General features: G+C 33.0%; 1 protein-coding gene across 1 annotated transcript; it reads left to right on the top strand.

The window, feature by feature from the left end:
- The first annotated feature begins 9,582 nt into the window (after nucleotides 1-9,582).
- Nucleotides 9,583-17,795, top strand: LOC114329711 (cuticle protein 7-like). The gene is made up of 3 exons (XM_050651338.1): nucleotides 9,583-9,738; nucleotides 15,944-15,997; nucleotides 17,401-17,795. Exons 1-3 carry the CDS (start codon nucleotides 9,730-9,732, stop codon nucleotides 17,731-17,733), a joined length of 396 nt encoding a protein of 131 aa, XP_050507295.1. The 5' UTR covers nucleotides 9,583-9,729; the 3' UTR covers nucleotides 17,734-17,795.
- The last annotated feature ends 1,024 nt before the right edge of the window (nucleotides 17,796-18,819 follow it).

Here is an 18,819-nt window from a genome sequence, read left to right as displayed (position 1 = left end):
GCATAAAAGTATAGGAATCCAATATATCAGGCAGTTCCAGATTTGAAAAAAAAATAATACGATGGTGCATTTTCAATTAAAAGTTTTAAAATTTTACACAAATCAATATCTGGCATGCTTATAATGAGTAATAGCAATATCAGCACCCTACTAGATCGAAATAATTAATTTAGATCAAAGCGAACTACAAAACAACTGGATTTGTTTGCAATATTTCATATCCACTTTAAAAACGAGTACGTACTACATATAGATGGATCATTTCTCCATTTAATATCAAGTTCCAATTACTTTTTTTTAAACATGTATGTCCGATTGTATAAGGTGGTCGAAAAATAGACATATTTATGGATACTAACTAATACTAATAAGAACAATGAATAACAATAAATTTTTAATTCTGAAATTTCTTTGTATGTAATAAGATGTAGTTCTAATATCAATTAAAAAAGAAGATATTATGACAGTATGGAGTACTTTTATGTTAATATTGGGAGAGAAAAGTCAACGGTTATATTGGGAAATCTGGCCTGTGTGAGACAAATATGCGATGGTATAGAATTCTCTATATCTATTCAAGTCAAATGTCGTAGTTATGAACACAATTTTAAAATTACTCTACAGAAGATTGTACACCTGGAGGCCACCTGGAGCTACCAAAGATTATATGGTCACAAATCCGGTCGACCATATTTTAACCAAAAACAATTTTAATAACAAAAATACAAGAATTTGTCGCTTCCACCGCTTCCGTTAAATCTTTACTGCATAGGCTTTATTATTTTTGTATATTTTATATTTTGTACCTAAATAATGTATGTACCGGATGTCCCAATAAGAATGGCTCTCGGCCATATCTCAGGAACCGTTTATAGTACAGCTTTGAGAAAAAAATATTTATAACAAAAGTTGCCTCGGGAAAAGCCTGGAAATTATTTTCATAATTGTAGGTCCACCGCTAGAGGGCTTAATTGAATATCAAAAATAAAAAAATCAAAATTTTACTAAGTTTACCTAATGAAAGGGCACTGGAAATCCAATCATCGTATTCTTCATAAAATTCTGCGCATATTTGATTTCACAAGTTTAAGTCTACCTTTGCAAATAAGAGGTGGGGGTGAGTGGGAACCTTCTTATGAAAAAATGGCTGTAAGTCCGGTTCTGCTAAATAGAATTTTGCATGCTTGGTCACAGTATAAAGAGGTTCCATAGTAGAACCACTCTCCGAAAAATTGGAAGTAAAATCTTTCAACGCGCAGAGCGACTGCGCATATTTCCTGGTCGCCCCAGAACCATTCTTCGATTGCTACTCGCGTAGAAACGTACGGGTTAACAGTGCCGTATTTTGCTTAAACTGAGTTAGTTTTGTGAATAATCGTTAGTATTGTGAAGTTGAACATGAGTGAAATTCGAAGTGGTATTAGTCGGTGTTCAGCGAAAATGTGCCAAAACAATTCAAAAAATTGTAACTACAGTTTTTCCGATTTCCCAAGAAAGCTGATAGGTACGTATATAATTTTGAATTAGCTTATTTAACCACCTTAACTGAATAGCATCAATTATTATTGGAAATAGGAAAATGTTACTTGCAGTTTTTTAAATACTTCAGATACAATAATTATGTTTACGAGGAAATATTTTCTAAAGATTTTTTGATATATATTATATGTTTATATACAGCGTGTCTACTTAAGTTGGAAACATATGGAAAACTTTTTTGTTATTCATTTTACGAAAAAAAGTTATTCTTTATAAAAAGTTCTGCATGCTCTAAAACCTAAGATTCAATCATCATATATCAAATTTTGTCAATATTATACGAGGTATGTCAAAAAATATGAACTTTGTTCAAGAGTAAAGTACCTTTATTTCTCTCAATATCGAAAACTCTTATTATGAATAGTTGTTTGGAATTAAAAACTAAGATCAAATATGCAATTACATGCTTCTAACTGGAAAAAAATATTTTCCAAATTTTTCTCAAATTTATTAATACTAACTTCGTTTTTATTTATTACACAAACGATAACTCTTTTATTATTACTTTTACGAAAAAAAGGCATTCTTTATAAAAAGCTCTGAATGTCCTAAGACCGAAGATGCAACCATCAGATATCACATTTTATTAATTTTATACGAGGTATGTAAAAAAATGTGAATTTCACTCAAGAGGAAAGTACCTTTATTTTTCACAATATTGAAAACGGTTATTAAAAAGTTGTTTAGAATTAAAAACTATGTTTCAATATGCAGTTACATCCTTCTAATTGAAATATTGTGAAATATGAAGGTACTATAATCTTGAGCGAATTTCATATTTTTTGACACACCTCGTATAAAATTAATAAAAGTTGATACATCATGGTTGTGTCTTAGATTTTAGACCATGCAAAGCTTTTTATGAAGAATAACTTTTTTCGTAAAATGAATAATAAACGAGTTTAAAAACGATGTTGGGTATACATAAATTTGAGATTTTTTTTTTCAATTAGAAGCATGTAATTGCGTATTAATCTTAGTTTAATATATTTAATCTTAGTTTTTAATTCCAAACAACTTTTCATAATAAGAATTTTCGATATTGAGAGAAATAAAGGTACTTTACCCTTGGCCGAAATTCATATTTTTTGACATACGTCGTATAATATTGAGAAAATTTAATATCTGATAATTGAATCTTAGGTTTTGGGGTATGCAGAACTTTTTATAAAGAATAACTTTTTTTCGTAAAATTAATAATAAAAAAGTTTCCCATATGTTTCCAACTTAAGTAGACACGCTGTATATACATTCGGGTTCAAAACGTCCTCCGACGTTGTCCGATGCCTTGTTGCCAATATTTTCTATGTAAATTCATTATTTTCAATGTTTCTATGTTTCCTGTAAATTCATTATTCGCTTTACTTACTCACTTCTAACCCGGTCCAATCTCGGTGTTCTACTTGATCTTCTTAGGGCGTCCATCTCGGTAGCTTCTATTTTACTTTTTTGGTGTTCCTTTATTTTCCATGTTTCGGATCCGTATACCAATGTGCTCTTAATCATGGTGTTGTATATTTTCATTTTTCTTTGTTTCCCTATCTCGGCACTCCACAAAACTCCGTTCAATGATTTAATTATATCTCTAATTATCGTTCTTTCTTTATTTATTCTGCTCTTAATTTCTGCATCGTCTCTATCTTCTTTATTGAAATTAATTTGCAAATACTTATATTTATCACAGCTATTTATTTTCTGATTATTGTCCAATATGATATCAGTTGAATCTTCACCTAGGCATAAATATTGTGTTTTTTTTACATTCACCTGCATATTATATTATATATATTTATGAAAGTTAATAATAGCCGGAAAATTTAGTGTTGTCTAAATAGTAAGTAAATTTAATTTATTTTCAGAGCACGAAATTGGGCAGTGCTAGAGAGAAGATTTGTTACACAAGAAAACAAACATAAATTTGAACAGATTATGCAGTGTGCATTTTGAAAATAGTATGTTTTCAAATAAAACTCGGAACAGGTTGTGTAAAAACGCAGTACCACGTGTATTTCCTTCAATAGAAGACAGTCCAAATCAACATTCGAATGTTGATCAAGGTGAGTTTATATGTTTGAAAGCTGAAATTTCCATGTAAACCTAAGAATCTTCTGCTATTTATATTGTTGACGTACATATTTGTTGCATTGTAGTATTGCAATAAACTATAGCTTGTTTACTATGTAAACAACTTTTTGATCTGGAAATACCAAGCTGCCCCTTGAAATCTATCTGCTCTATACAAAAATATTTAAGCGGAATTGGCGTGGAAATGGAAATACCATACATTGTCGAAATAAAAGACGGTATGCAACTTTCTAAAAAATTATAATCCATTTCCTGCTATTCTCTTTGCTATTTCTATTGTTGGAATACAAATTTGTTGGATTTACAGTTGTTAAATATTTTTGATTTCAAAATAACAAAAGGCTTCCTTGTACTTTAAAAGAATAATTCAGCTTGGTAATAAAAAATTAAATGTTGTAGATTGTAGATATTTTATGTGCAATATGACACTTTCTTCATATAAGACAACCTATAAACTTATGTTGTAGATGATGAAAATAGTTTTGATCCAGTAAATGAGGAACAACAGGAATAATTAGCTACCGTACCGCTAGGTGGAGAGGACAGCGAATTTGTTCTACAAAAAAATCAACAAACTCAAACTTTGGAAAGTGTATCGACCTATAGCCCTAAAAAACAAGCTAAGAAAGACTATACCGTAAAGTGAGGCTACTTTGTGACACATGTGGTTACTTTGTAACAGTGGCCTCCAAATTTAAACTTATTAACTTGGCCGAGCCATTAGAAATGCTGGAATGTTTTAATGTTTTATTACAATAGTAGACTATATGCACTATCTAGGGAACAATAACCAAAGTTCCTAGTACAACTTCGCTCGTCATGCCACAGCTAATTTGATCATCGTCAAAACAGGTGATTTTAGTTTGTCGTGAAAACTTTGACTTTTGATGAAGAATTTTTAGAAGATATTTCTACGAAAGTAAATTTATATTTTAACACAATATGTTACCCCCATTTAACATTAAAATGTTGTCTGTAAAAAATGTACGGGTGTTTCTTTGTACCAGAGTTAGAATTCCATATAAATATCGCAGAAAAGCTTACGTGTCACAAAGAAACCCCCACCCATAGGGCAACTTTGTGACAAAACAACGGATAAATTTTGTTCTGCCAATAAAAATTTAGCTAATTTTATTAATATTCAATATATGTACAATATATTAAAAACCATTGAGATTTAAAACTTGCGCAATACCGTTGACATAAAAACATTGAATTGTAAAATTGTTTTCCATCTATTAAACCCTTTGTTTTTGTAATATTAACATTTAGTAAGAACATCTGGACAGTTAAATATGGGAAGCCGCATTTTTTATTTTAATAAATAATAGTAGTAGGCCCAGAAAGTTTTAGTACGGCTCTGTAAGGTTAACCAAAGGAGCGTGTGGCCTCCACCCGCATCCACCACTGGTGAATTACCAATTTCGTGCTTTGCCGGTATTACTTCTTAAGATCAAAGCGCCGACACAGGAGTGATTTTACTGTGGAACCTCTTTATACTGTGGCTTGGTCTTGTTAAAAACAGGTCTTGTTCGTCAATGTAAGAGTCTTATTTTCGAAATAGTCTAATAAGTAATATGCCAGCTAGTAGGCGTTATTTAATTATTTTCGGAAATCTCGGTTTTCTTTGGAGAATATTAAAAACAATTATGCTTTTTTAATCCTGTATTACAAAATTAGACCAAATTAGCAACATAATACCGAAAACGGCATGTCGATACCTTTTTTCTATCTCAAGAAATGTGTGAATTTAAACATAACTGTTACTGTCACCGGTAAACGAGGGTAAGGAAAAGTAGTGAATACACTCAATAACACTGAATACACTCCTCACTTAAAGAACTAAACTTATGTTAACCTTTAACTACCCGCGCATCAAGTTATAACATAACTACACGCGTGGCGTACTTTGTACGCCACAAGATAGTACACTTAAAAACAGCGGATTTGTTTATTTTTTTTTTGGAAAATACGCTTAGTTGTTTGTTATAAACCTTATTCGGCATTAGTAAATACTTGGAGTTCCTTCTCAGTAAGCCAATCGGGATTTATAACTGGAATCATGGAATAACTGGATTCCATGATAAATAAAATTACTAATAAAAATTTTTTGAAATGTGATTTTTTACAGGAGAAAAAGTACTGTTTATAAAGAAAAATATATTTTGTGCCATAATGACTAAAAAACAATTGAAGTATGTACTTATATTACTACTTATATTAATATATTCGTGGCGTATATTGTCCATCACCGGAAACAACAAATAATAAACTGTAAATTACGATCTTCCCAGAACGCCAATTATAACGAAACTAAAACCAAATTGTAAAGCACATTCCAGTGATAGGTTAGAGAGATAAACAAGGTCAAAAATTAAATTTTTAAATATATTTTCAGTAGAATTCCTATATTTGGCGTACAAAATACGCCAGCGCGTGTAGTTAAAGGTTAAGTCAAAGTGAGTTATGGGTAATTGAGGCGTTCTTTGCAAAAACCCCAGTTGTCATTTTTTTTCGAAAATGGACTTATGCCATCTATGGTTTGAAGGACTAATTACCTACGTTTCTTGCGTAAGAAACTTCCATTAAAATCACAGTAGTCCAAAATATAGGCGATTCCGCATAAACCCTATATGTCAAGCGCAATTCCCTTCAAAACCATAGTTGTTAATGACTATTGGTGTTTTTGCGGGAAACTTTATCACTTGGCTGTCAGTAGGATTTTATATGTTAAAGTTCCTTCGAAGTAAACACCATTTTTCGTTCATTTTTTATTTTGGTTTATTACTATAAATATCGTTTTTCCTATAAATTAATGAAAAATTCCTGCAAAAACCCCATATGTCAAATGAATAAATGTCCTTCATAAATAAACAAAAGGAAAAAATAATGTTACTTATATTGTAAACTGTGTGTAATCATCAAAATAATAAATCACTAATTTGAGAATTTCCGTAAACTTAATACGGTTCAATTAAATAACTTTTTTTTTAATATCTCCAATGTTGTAAATAATGACAACTGGGGTTTTTGCAAAGAACGCCTCAATTGAATGTAAATTTTTTTCGATGAGTACTCAAATCTAAGTATTCAAGCTTAAATAACCTGAAAACGATGCATTTTATAAAAAATATACCTGTTAAACAGTTGTCAAAGCACTTCGGATTACCTATCAACTGAGCTTCAGAAGAAGTTAACAGCATTAAAATTAAGCAAGTTATGATGAAAATAAGAGAATCCTTTCGAATTTTTTAGGAAAAAGTGAAAAATAAAACATAGGCCATTTCCACAAAAATTAAAATTTATATTAATCCTTAAAATAATTTCGTTATATTAGCATAAGTAATGATATCAACAATTTTGACCGGTTTAGAATAAAATTTTTTGAAAAAAAGGTATAATTTAAAAAAATATGAATTTTTAAAATTTTCGAAATTTTCATTTTATTTTGATAATAACTCCAAAAATACTCAACATACGTAAAAACTAATATATAACCAAATCTTAGTTCTTTCAGTGTCAGATATTTTACCCTTTTTATTGTTTCTATAGGCTAAAAAATAACCGAGATAGAAACGTTTAAAGCTTAAATTTTGCTGCGAGAACCATGTAACCGGGGCCATTTAACCTTTTATTTTTAAAAAAGTAAGGAGTTAAACGATTAAATTTAACGTCGTTTAATTGCCCTTGGAATTAACTTTCAAATGGTTTTTAGGCCAACCTGATATCCTAAAAATTAACGGAGTTATTTAAAAAAAAAGCAATTACATTTTTTGAAAAACATTTTAAAAGATAAATTTTGAAAAATTTTTGGAGCATAAATTTTAATGCTATCATCTTGTTCGAGGACTCACTTGATAGATATTTTTAAGTACTTTGACAAATGTTTAATAAGTTTATGTTATTAAATGCATTATTTTCCCGTTATTTAAGCTTGAATACTTAGATTTGGGTACTCGGCGAAAATAATATACAGGGTATATAATATCCCAGACTAATTTATCCATATAATAATATCCCAGACTAATTTAGCCACGCTATATCTCTTAAACGAATAGATATTTTCGAATGAGACAAAAATTGATATATTCTACTTGTAATACACTTTAATACGGCGTACAAAAAATCATCCCCTAAATACTCATCCCTTAGTTACTACCCCTAACTTAAATTTTTTTAATAGCACCCTGTATATTTTTTTATAGTTTTGGATGTGGTTTTTTATCGTCTATTCAACACATTTTTTGAAAATAAAATCGGTTCGTAAATAACCAAGAAACTATTAGTTTATTTTTGTTAATTGTGTGTCCCAGACTAACTTATCCAGGCTATATTTCTTAAACGAATAGAGATTTTCGAATGGGACAAAAACTGATCTATTCCATTTGCAAATACACTTTCATATGGCGTAGAAAAAATTCATCCCCTAAATATTCATCCCTAACTTACAGGGTGCTATTAAAAAAAAAGTTAGGGGTTGTAACTAAAGGATGAATATTTAGGGGATAATTTTTTTATTAAAGTGTAATAGATTAGTTTTTGTCCCATTCGAAAATCTCTATTCGTTAAAGAAATATAGCCTGGATAAATTAGTCTGGGACACATAATTAACAATGTTGTTCTGAAGCTATTTTCTTGTGGCATTTTTACAATTTTAACTATTTAGAATGGGAAATAAGCCACAATATTATTAAAAAATGATTTTTATTAACGTTTCGACGCCCAAATCGGGTGCCGTTGTCAAAATACAAAATACTATTGAATATTATTGAATAGTATTTTGTATTTTGACAACGGCACCCGATTTGGGCGTCGAAACGTTAATAAAAATCATTTTTTAATAATATTGTGGCTTATTTCCCATTCTAAATAGTTAAAACATAATTAACAAAACTAAACTGATATTTTCTTGGTTATTTACGAACCGATTTTATTTTCAAAAAATGTCTTGAATAGACGATAGAAGACCACATCCAAAACTATAAAAAAATATACAGGGTGCTATTAAAAAAATTAAAGTTAGAGGTTGTAACTAAGGGATGAATATTTAGGGGATGATTTTTTCTACGCCATATTAAAGTGCATTACAAGTATAATTTACCACTTTTTGTGCCATTCGAAAATCTTATTTCGTTTAAGAGATATACCGTGGCTAAATTAGTCTGGGACACCCTGTATATTCAATTACCCATAACTCACTTTCAGTTAACATTAAAAGATTTTTTTAATAAGGGATTTACTTCAGTTTTTATTATCTTCAATTTTGGTAATAATAACTTTTTTGTAAAAACTTATGGTTTTTGAGTTATTGATGAAAAATCGGTTAAAAACATGCATTTTTCTCACGAAAAATTAAAATATTTGATCTTTAATAACTCAAAAAACTTTGATTTATTTTAGTAACTTTATATAACAAATTTTGCTTAGAATTTGTATCTCCATCGAATTATGGGATTATTTTTAATAAAATAATTTTCACCCTCGGGAAGGGGTGGCACCCACCCCCAGGGTAAAAGCGCAAGTTGGCACCATGTCACCTTTGTTCCTTGAGATATCCTCTAACCACTCACCAATTTTCATGCAAATCGATGGAGGTTCAACGAAATCGGAGGTAATAGCTCATATCCACCTTCAGTGACTGGACTATAATAAAAAAAAACAAATTCAATCCAATCGATTTCTAGATACAGGCGAAGAAATCATATGTCTGAAAATGGTCATATTTTGACGACAAAATTGTGAAAATTAAAAAATACGTACTAATAAATACGATGATTCTATTTTATTAGGTATGTCCTAGTGTAACTTCTTAGTGATTGGGCTTGATTTTTAATAGCTGTTAATAGGATTTTGTAACTAAACCACAGTTTTAAAGGTGAAGTTCGTTTCGCAGCTTTGCGTCTATGCGCATTATTAGATTTTACATATTCACTCAAGCAAAGGATTTCGACAAGTAACGAATTTGAGAAACAGCCTACGACTCAGAGATATTTCAACAAAGTTTTTTGGATAAATGTTACAATATTTCTACTATATAAGACACTCGGTCTAGGTGTAAAGTATCATTTTGCATTGTGAACTCAGTTTTATAACTTGTCCACTATCATGAAGGCCGTAAGTAAAGTTTTAGTATTTTCTTTGTTATATGCAGTGACAATAGATTTAAACAATTTTCATGTTTGTAGAAAATGACCCGAGTAAATATTTACTCTTTTACCATGAAACTTCTTGAGAAATTAGAGGATTAAAAATAGACTTTTCTAATTCTAAGTGTAGAAAAGTATAAAAGTTTGCCAAATATCTTATCTTCCCTCAGTTTTATAAAAATTTTGAATTCATTCGTAAACACTTTTTAACTGAAATTGTCTTTGTCATTGTCTTTTAATTAATTGCTTTTTGTAGTTGATTGAAAATTTTCTTCTTCTTCTAATCGCACTGTAGCCCAATTGAGTTTGTAGTTTCTGACTTTGTAGATTTATGTGGTCCTTCTTTGCTTTCTTTTGTTTCTCGCTGAATTTTTCCGTCTTCTTGGCAATCTATAATCAGCTGTCCCTTATACGTAGGTAACCACATCACTACATGTAAATCTCCATATACAACATTTGTTGATCGGCTTAAAGATTTTCTTCTTAGATTTTTTTCTTGGAAACTTTTTATTTTCTTTTTATATTTTCTGTCATAACTCATCTACTCGTACTATACACTATCAGTCTAATGAGAGACCAGTATAATGGTAGTTTTTTAAACCTTCATCTTTCATCTGAGAAATTAGAGGATTAAAATTAGAAAACCAATACAGAAGTAAAAACTTCGAGATGTATTCTGGTATAAAATCGTTTATTTAAAAACTATAAAATGTCATCGATTGCAGAACGTTTTCGTTCTAAACAGAACATCTTCAGTGCATCATGCCGAGTATTTTGAAACTAGCACACCGTAAATAGTGTTAACATCATCATATATGGTTTACATAATGTAATATGTTAAAATGTTATGACTACAAGTCGATGTTAATGGATAAAGTGGAACACATGCTAAAAGGGTGCCATGGTTCCCTGCTCGAAGATACTAGGTACTTGCCAATTCAATGGGCACAGACCAACAGTTGGTCTGTGCCCATTGAATTGGCAAGTACCTGGTATCTTCGAGCAGGGAACCATGGCACCCTTTTAGCATGTGTTCCACTTTATCCATTAACATCGACTTGTAGTCATAACATTTTAACATATTACATTATGTAAACCATATATGATGATGTTAACACTATTTACGGTGTGCTAGTTTCAAAATACTCGGCAGGATGCACTGAAGATGTTCTGTTTAGAACGAAAACGTTCTGCAATCGATGACATTTTATAGTTTTTAAATAAACGATTTTATACCAGAATACATCTCGAAGTTTTTACTTCTGTATTGGTTTTTTAAACTATGGTATACAGCCAACTATTGGGATTTTCCCATTGATTTTTTATTAAAATTAGACTTTTCTTATTCTAAATGTAGAAAAGTATAAAAGGTTGCCAAATATCTTATCTTCCCCCAGTTTTATAAAAAATTTGAATTCATTCGTAAACACTTTTTAACTGAAATTGTCTTTTAATTAATTGCTTTTTGATGTATTGCTCTGGTCCTTCATTTTGCTATAGTCAGTGAGAAATAAGCTCTGCTGAACTTCAATCTTTTTTTATTTCTGCTTTTTTGTTCGCTCCTGTATAATTCGATCACTAGATATGTGAAGATCACTTCTGAAAGATTTTCCTCTTCTTCTTCACGTGCCATCTCCGCGACGGAGGTTGGCAATCATCATGGCTATTCTGATCTTAGATGCTGCTCTGAATAGTTCGGTTGATGTGCATTCGTACCATTCCCTCAAGTTACGCAACCATAAGATTCTTCTGCTTAATACACTTCTCTTGCCCTGGATTTTCCCCTGTATAATCAATTTGAGTATGTTGTATCTCTCTTGACACATAACATGCCCCAGGTACTGCAGCTTTCGTGTCTTGATGGTTTCCAATATTTCCAGTCTTTTGTTAACTATTTTCATGACTTCGTTGTTTGTTATATGCTCGGTCCATGATATCTTCAGGATTGTTCTATACACCCACAATTCAAATGCTTCCAAGTTTTTAGTAGTCGACGCGTTAAGTGTCCATGCTTCTATCCCGTAAAGCAGGGTCGAGAAAATATAACACCTTGCCAGCCTAACTCTCAAGTCTAATTTCAGTTCTCTTGTACAAAGTACCTTTCTCATTTTATTGAAGTTTGTTCTTGCTTTCTCTATTCGAACTTTGATTTCTTTGGAGTAATAGTTTGTGTGATTAAGTGTTGTGCCAAGATAGTTGTAGTTGTCAACTTGTTCTAAAGTTTTACCTTTATTTAATTTTTCTCTACTCGAATTGTATTTCTAGTTTGTCTGTGCTCTTATGTGTTTAATTGCTTTTTTTGTATATTTATTCATCTTAATCCATTCTAACTGACCACTCTTCTCAGTTGTGAATATGATTCTGTCGTCTATTCTGTCGTCTTTCATAACCTAAATCTTATCAGAGTAGATGATAAGTCGTAATGATTTGCTTGATTTGATAAGATATTCGCTTTTGCATTTAGCTGTCTGATGAATATTCAGTTACCAGATGTGGAAGCTCTCCAAGAGATTATGTAACTAACTCAATAAAGTTTTTGCTGTGACTATCTACTTGGTTTTCTGTTTATTATAAAAGATCCATCTGTTTACTATGATGTGTTGCCTCTGATAAAAGTGTTTGCTGCCAGGGCCGGACTGGCTCATCAAAAAGGCGCCAACCCAAATTCTAAAAAAGGCGCCAACCTAATCTCTGAACTAAGGCGCCCTACCACTCCCCCCTTCCTAAACTTTTTTGGAATCCTAATGCATTGAATATTAATTGTAAATTTTTTAAGTTATATTAAGTTTCATTTATTTATTTAATATGCACTACAGGTCTTGTAGGCCTAGGGCTTTACAATTTTACAATTACAACTTTACAATTTTACATAATACACATGGTAATATATTATATACTAATGTCTTATATTTAAGTTTATTTAATTTCTATGTAAAAATTGCTGCACTATTATGGTTCTACACTTTATCCTATTTTTCGCATTCTCTTTCCAGTCTGTAATTTCCATCGATCCTATATCGTCCTGAAACTTTTCTTGTCATCTTTTTCTTGGGCTACCTCGTCTCCTTGTCCCAACTGGTCTACTTAGCAGTACCTTCTTTGGCATTCTTGCTCTATCCATTCTCTCGACATGACCTGCCTACCTGATTCTTTGTGCCTTTGTGTATCTTGTTATACTTGGTTCGTTGTAAAGCATCCTTAATTCTTGATTGGTTCTTCTTTGCCAACCGTCTTCTGTATTTTTCCCCCGAAAATAGCTCTTCGTACCTTCCGTTCCCACCTTTCTATCATTTCTTCTTGTTTTGTTTAGCATCCATGTCTCACATCCGTAGGTGACTGTTGCTCTTATTACGGTTTTGTATACTCTGGTTTTCGTCTTTATCGATAGGTACTTTGACTTTAATAATTTTTTTAACCTGTCGACGTTTCGGTTACCTTTTGATATCCTGTGCTTTAGTTCATTTTGTTCGTTATATTAAGTTTACTTTGGAATAAACTTCTAAGATGCCACAAAAATATAGCTTCAGTTTTCCAGTAGGTACCTATCCCTTTTAATCCGTTACACTCTTTGGTACTCTCTGGAGACTCGAAACAAATTGTTGAAAAGTGTGGGTAATTTTTCAAATACTGCTACAGAATAATATACTACTTCTACTACTATCGGTTTACAGAGCCCTCCGACGCCTTCCGACTCCTAACCGCCATTCTTTTCTGTTTAATCATAGACCGACCTGGACTTTCCTCTAGTTCTTCTTCTCGGTCTTCCTCTTTCCCTTCTCCCCTATGGTGTCCACGCCAAAATATGTTTATGGATCCTGTCATCTGGCATTTTCTGTATATGGCCGTACCATTTTCGTAAGATCTCCATCTTGTGGAGACTTTAGTTTACACTTTTAAGTATGGTATTGTATATGATCTGTTTGTTCGCTTTAGATATTGTTTGGTCCCATAGAATGCCGTTCATCATGGATATGGCTTTTCTACCTTGTATGTTTCTGTCATTTATAGCAGCATCGAGTATCTCATCTTGAGTTATCTTCATGCCCAGATACTTATATTCATCATAGTGTTTAATTTATACCCCTTCATCTAATGTAATGGACTGCTTTGTCCCTGCAATACACATGGCTTCAGTGTTCTTAATGTTGACTGCGAGGCCCCATTTGTTATATTCTTCTATTAGTTTCCACGTCATGTAACGCAAGTCGTCATGATTCTGAGCAATCAGAATTTGGTCATCAGCGAAACATAAAGTGTATAATGTGGTCTCATCATTGAGAAAAATTCCCATACCATTTTTCCACAGCTTGAGTGCTTGTTCCAGACTTGTTAGGCCACTCTGGCTCTCATGGCCTCATATTATAATATAAACAGCGGATATTGATACCTAAAAAAGGCGCCCGAAGATCTTCGAGGGCGCCGCGCGTCGTTTCTAAACTATTAACATAAAACTCTGGGTGCCATTTTCGGGCTATGTATGCTGGTCTTTGATTATCTGATACGAGTTGTATTTTGTTGTACTCACTGGCTTCGTTATGTATGATTCTGGGGCGCAACAATCCTGTATGTATAATGTAGTCAGGCGAAAGGCGCCCGAAGGTCTTCGAGGGTGCCGCGTGTCACATCTAAGCTATTAACACAAAACCCTGGATGTCATTTTCGAGCTATGTTTGCTGAAAACTGTACCTGTATATTTTAAGCTAATTGTGGGATGTAACACTCTTATATTATTATAACACAAACGGCGGGTATTGATACCCACAAAAGGCGCCCGAAGGTGTTCGAGGGCGCCCCGCGTCGTATCTAAGCTATTAACTTAATACCCAGGATCTCATTTTCAAGCTATGTGTGCTGGCCTTTGATTATCCGATAACTGATACGAGTTGTATTTTTTTTGTATCCACTGGCTTCGTTATGTATGATTCTGGAGCGCAACAATCCTGTATGTATAATGTAGTAAGGCAAAAGGCACCTGAAAGTATTCGAGGGCGCCGCGCGTCGCATCTAAGCTATTAACACAAAACACTGAATGCCATTTTCGAGCTATGTGTGCTAGACTTTGATTATCTGATACTTGATACGAGTTGTATTTTGCAACCACACTATGCTCAATTGATCTTTGCTTCAACGAATCTTTGTGTAAAGTTTAAAAAAAAATTTCAGCGTTTAAATTTTTAATGGAATATCAACGAAAGCAAAAGGCGCACCGGCCCGCCGGCCGGTGGGCTGGCGGCCCAGTCTGGGCCTGTTTGCTGCCTGCAATCAAGTGCCTTATATTGGTACATATTATAGTTAACAGTTTGACATCCTGTGGAGCAGAGTCTACAGTTTGTCTCTAAAATATCCTCCTTTTATGCAGGCGTCCCTTCGCTTGCACGATATATCTCGTAAGCAAGCTTGTATGGTTAAAATATGGGCTTAAAATCTCTTGGTTTTTGGCTAAAGCATAAACAAAATATTTTAGAGGTTTTAGTGTGTAGAGAATTGCGACTAAAGAACCTTTATGTAATCTACAGTCTACTGTGATGTTGGGGGTTGCTGGACGAAGACACTATCCCGAACAAACAAACTTAAGCTTTTTACATAACTTTATTCTTACAAGGTTAAAGGTACAATTACAACTACGTCGACCGACATTATCGTTAGGATAGGTCAAGGTGACCCATATCTCGGTAACTATATCCCCTGACTACGCGCCAGCAGAGTTCAGCGAACACACTGATCCAACAACGATGTCTCAGGTACTCGACCTTCCCACTTATATCTATTATATTAAAAACAATGCCCATATGTATTACCATATATGGTTATGCTATACGTATTTCAATAATGACGTGTGCTTTGTTTGCAGTCTTGCGAATGAGTTGAATACTTTGAACTTTGCTACTGTCGTAATAAATTATACAAATTGCAACTATAATATTGACCTTATTCTTATAACAAATAAATTAGGAAAATTCCGTGAGGGTTGTCGTATACCATCACAATAGTCAGATTAATTGAAAAATATAACAAAAATATAACCTTATTCTTATAACAAATAAATTAGGAAAATTCCGTGAGGGTTGTCGTATACCATCACAATAGTCAGATTAATTGAAAAATATAAAATTTAAAATAACTAGAATCTACTCTGTGTAAATTTTTATTGTAAACCCCTTTACTCATTTCAGAGTCTATTCGTTGTCTGCGTTGCTTTTGGGTTTGCTGCTGCTACTCATGGACACGTAAGTAAACAAATATTCACTTATCTGATAATACTTTCAGAGTAAGTGTAAGCCCTAGTACCCACGGCGCAACTGTTTTAAAACTACGGCCTGAAACCGATTGCACTCACAAACTCACAACTATTTTGTTATCTCGGCTGCGTAAGAGCCCAGGGATTTCACACGATGCACGATCCGCCTGAACTGGTTTTTAACAAGTTTTCAACAGCTATTTTAAAAGAGTTGCGTCCTGGGTACAGGACCTAACGCCACATCAAAACCGTCGGCGAAAACATGCGAAGTTTGGGAAGGGGAGAATAAAAGGTACATTCACCTGATCTTATCTTCCAGGTAAAGAAGACAAAAGCTCTTGCTTTACTTATGGGCCAATTTCTCATATCGAGTTCAACTCCAGTTTAACCTGAACTTCTAGTAAACGTCAGTTTAAAGTCAAAATCGTCTTTCTCAATTCCCGTTCAACCGATGGCAGTTTAAACTTGAACGATGCTTGAACGGTGGAATTCGGCCGTTCAAAGATTTCAGAACTCAGTTCAGATGATTTCATGGACTACGCATGCGTTGTATTAACACGAAACGCTGTCATAATATAAATATATCCTATTTTATTATATTAAGCCTAACGATAAACGATAACATTATTTGTGTTTTTATAATATTTATTTATAATTATTAAAATGACTATTTGACTATAAATACTTAAATTTAACTTTATTCAAAAACAGCATAAAAAAGGTAGTTCAAAATGGCGACAGTTTTTACCTTTTGCCATCTATTGGCATTTCTCGAAAGCTGTAGAACGAGCACTGACATGAACGCGCAATGAGAAATGCATTCCAAACAAAACCGGAGATCACCCGTGAACCCGGTTCAACTGAACCATAGATTAACGCAGGTATGAGAAATCGACCCTGAGATCTAAAAACAACATTTTAAGATTAGAAAAGGAAAAGGTTTACAGGGAATCGTAAATACAAGTAAAATAAAGGAGACACACAACAACGTAGACGTAGAATGCGTTCAAAGATGCTGTCAGACATGCTATCACAGAACATCATTCTAAAAATGAATATTAACATATAGAACAGAAGATAACTGTTACAGACAAATCATGTTAAATTGGTGTATGATAGATAAAGGTTGTGCTATGAAATTTGAAAGATAATTGCTCAAATAAGGAACTTAGATTAGAAGAAAAAAGAAAGGAATACTTTTAGATTTTACCTTAAATTATTTAGTAGAAATAAAAAGGGTGTTCATCATAGCTTATTTTTTATATCACATCTAAAAATGTAAGACGATTATTTCTGCGATTTTGGTCTTTAGATTCTTGCTTCTATACGGTATGACTTATTGATTTCCTTTTCTATGTGATGTAAGTATATGATAAATTGTCTTCATTACAGGATAATGCTCATTACAAATTTGAGTACGGAGTTCATGACCCTCACACCCATGACCACAAATCCCAGCACGAACATAGACACGGCCATCATGTCACTGGTGGTTACACACTCAAAGAAGCCGATGGAACCCACAGAGTTGTCAAATACAAATCTGCGCCACACACTGGTTTCGAAGCTGTTGTTGAGAGAGTAGGTCATGCCCAACATCCCGCTCACTACGGACATGGTCACGGTGGACACGGACACGGTGGACACGGTGGAGCTACCAGCTATGTTGGTGTCACCCACTGGGCCAACCAAGGAAGCGAGGGTGGACACGGGCATGGGCACTAAGTTGTTATGTTGTTGAAATTTGGTTATTTTGATGTTATGGTTTTTGATACAATAAAAATATATTGACTGTTATAACAAATGTTTTGTTGATTAGTCCAATATTTGATTTAATAATCCTACCATTATTATTCCTACACTAACCGCACTGTTATTTTAAACAGTATAAACAGTACCGTGTATAAATATCAACAATCTAAACTAAAAGAAAACTCAGATCAGTATCAATGGTCAATCGATGAAAGATTACAAATGATCAAATCTGATTAAGTTCTGAAAGAACTTAATCAGTTCCTCATTAGAAAAATTCATATTAGTAATGGTAAAATTGGAACTATAAAAATAGTAAGTATAATGTCAAATTTTTAAGAAAATTTAGTGTCATAGCCGACTATGTAGAATATTGTATGTTATCAGGGCCGGATTTAAGGGGGGCAGGCTGGGCAGCTGCCCGGGGCCCCCACAAAAGGGCCCAACGTAAAAAAATCAGAACATTATTCACATAGAATAATTTTTGTCAACCAAAGGTTTCACTCCTGTTAAAAGGTTTCTCATATTTTTACCAAATCACGGTCATAGAGGGAAAGATATATTTAATTTTCTAATGACATTCTTGCAAGAACATCATATCGAATTGAAAAGTTGCGGGGGACAGTCCTACGACAACGCATCAGTTATGAGTGGAAATTACAATGGTGTTCAGGCTTAAATTAGAGAACATAATATCTTGGCGTTGTGGATTCCGTGTGCCGCCCACTCTCTAAAGGGTACCCCCCGTTAAGATAGGCAAAATGCCCTCACTCCCAGAATTCAATATACTTATTTTTTTTACGTTCTATGCAATTAAAAAATGAGATAACGCGGATTTTTAGGTTGCCACCCCCCTTACCCCTCCACCCACAGCCAAAAAGGTAGATTTTTAGATTTAATTTTTTTTAGTTGGGTTGCAATTGATTTAAAAATTTCAAAAAATTCACACATGTATCTGAGACTTTTACAAAACATGTCCATTTTTTATGGACCCCCAGGTCGAGTGTACATAACCTCAAAATTTTTTTTAACTTTTTAAAGCTTATAACTTTTTCTTGG

Source organism: Diabrotica virgifera, chromosome 5 (genome assembly GCF_917563875.1).
Source record: "Diabrotica virgifera virgifera chromosome 5, PGI_DIABVI_V3a".
NCBI classification, from domain to species: Eukaryota; Metazoa; Arthropoda; class Insecta; order Coleoptera; family Chrysomelidae; genus Diabrotica; species Diabrotica virgifera.
Note: the sequence above shows the minus strand (reverse complement) of the source record. Positions and strands in the feature narration are given on the sequence as shown.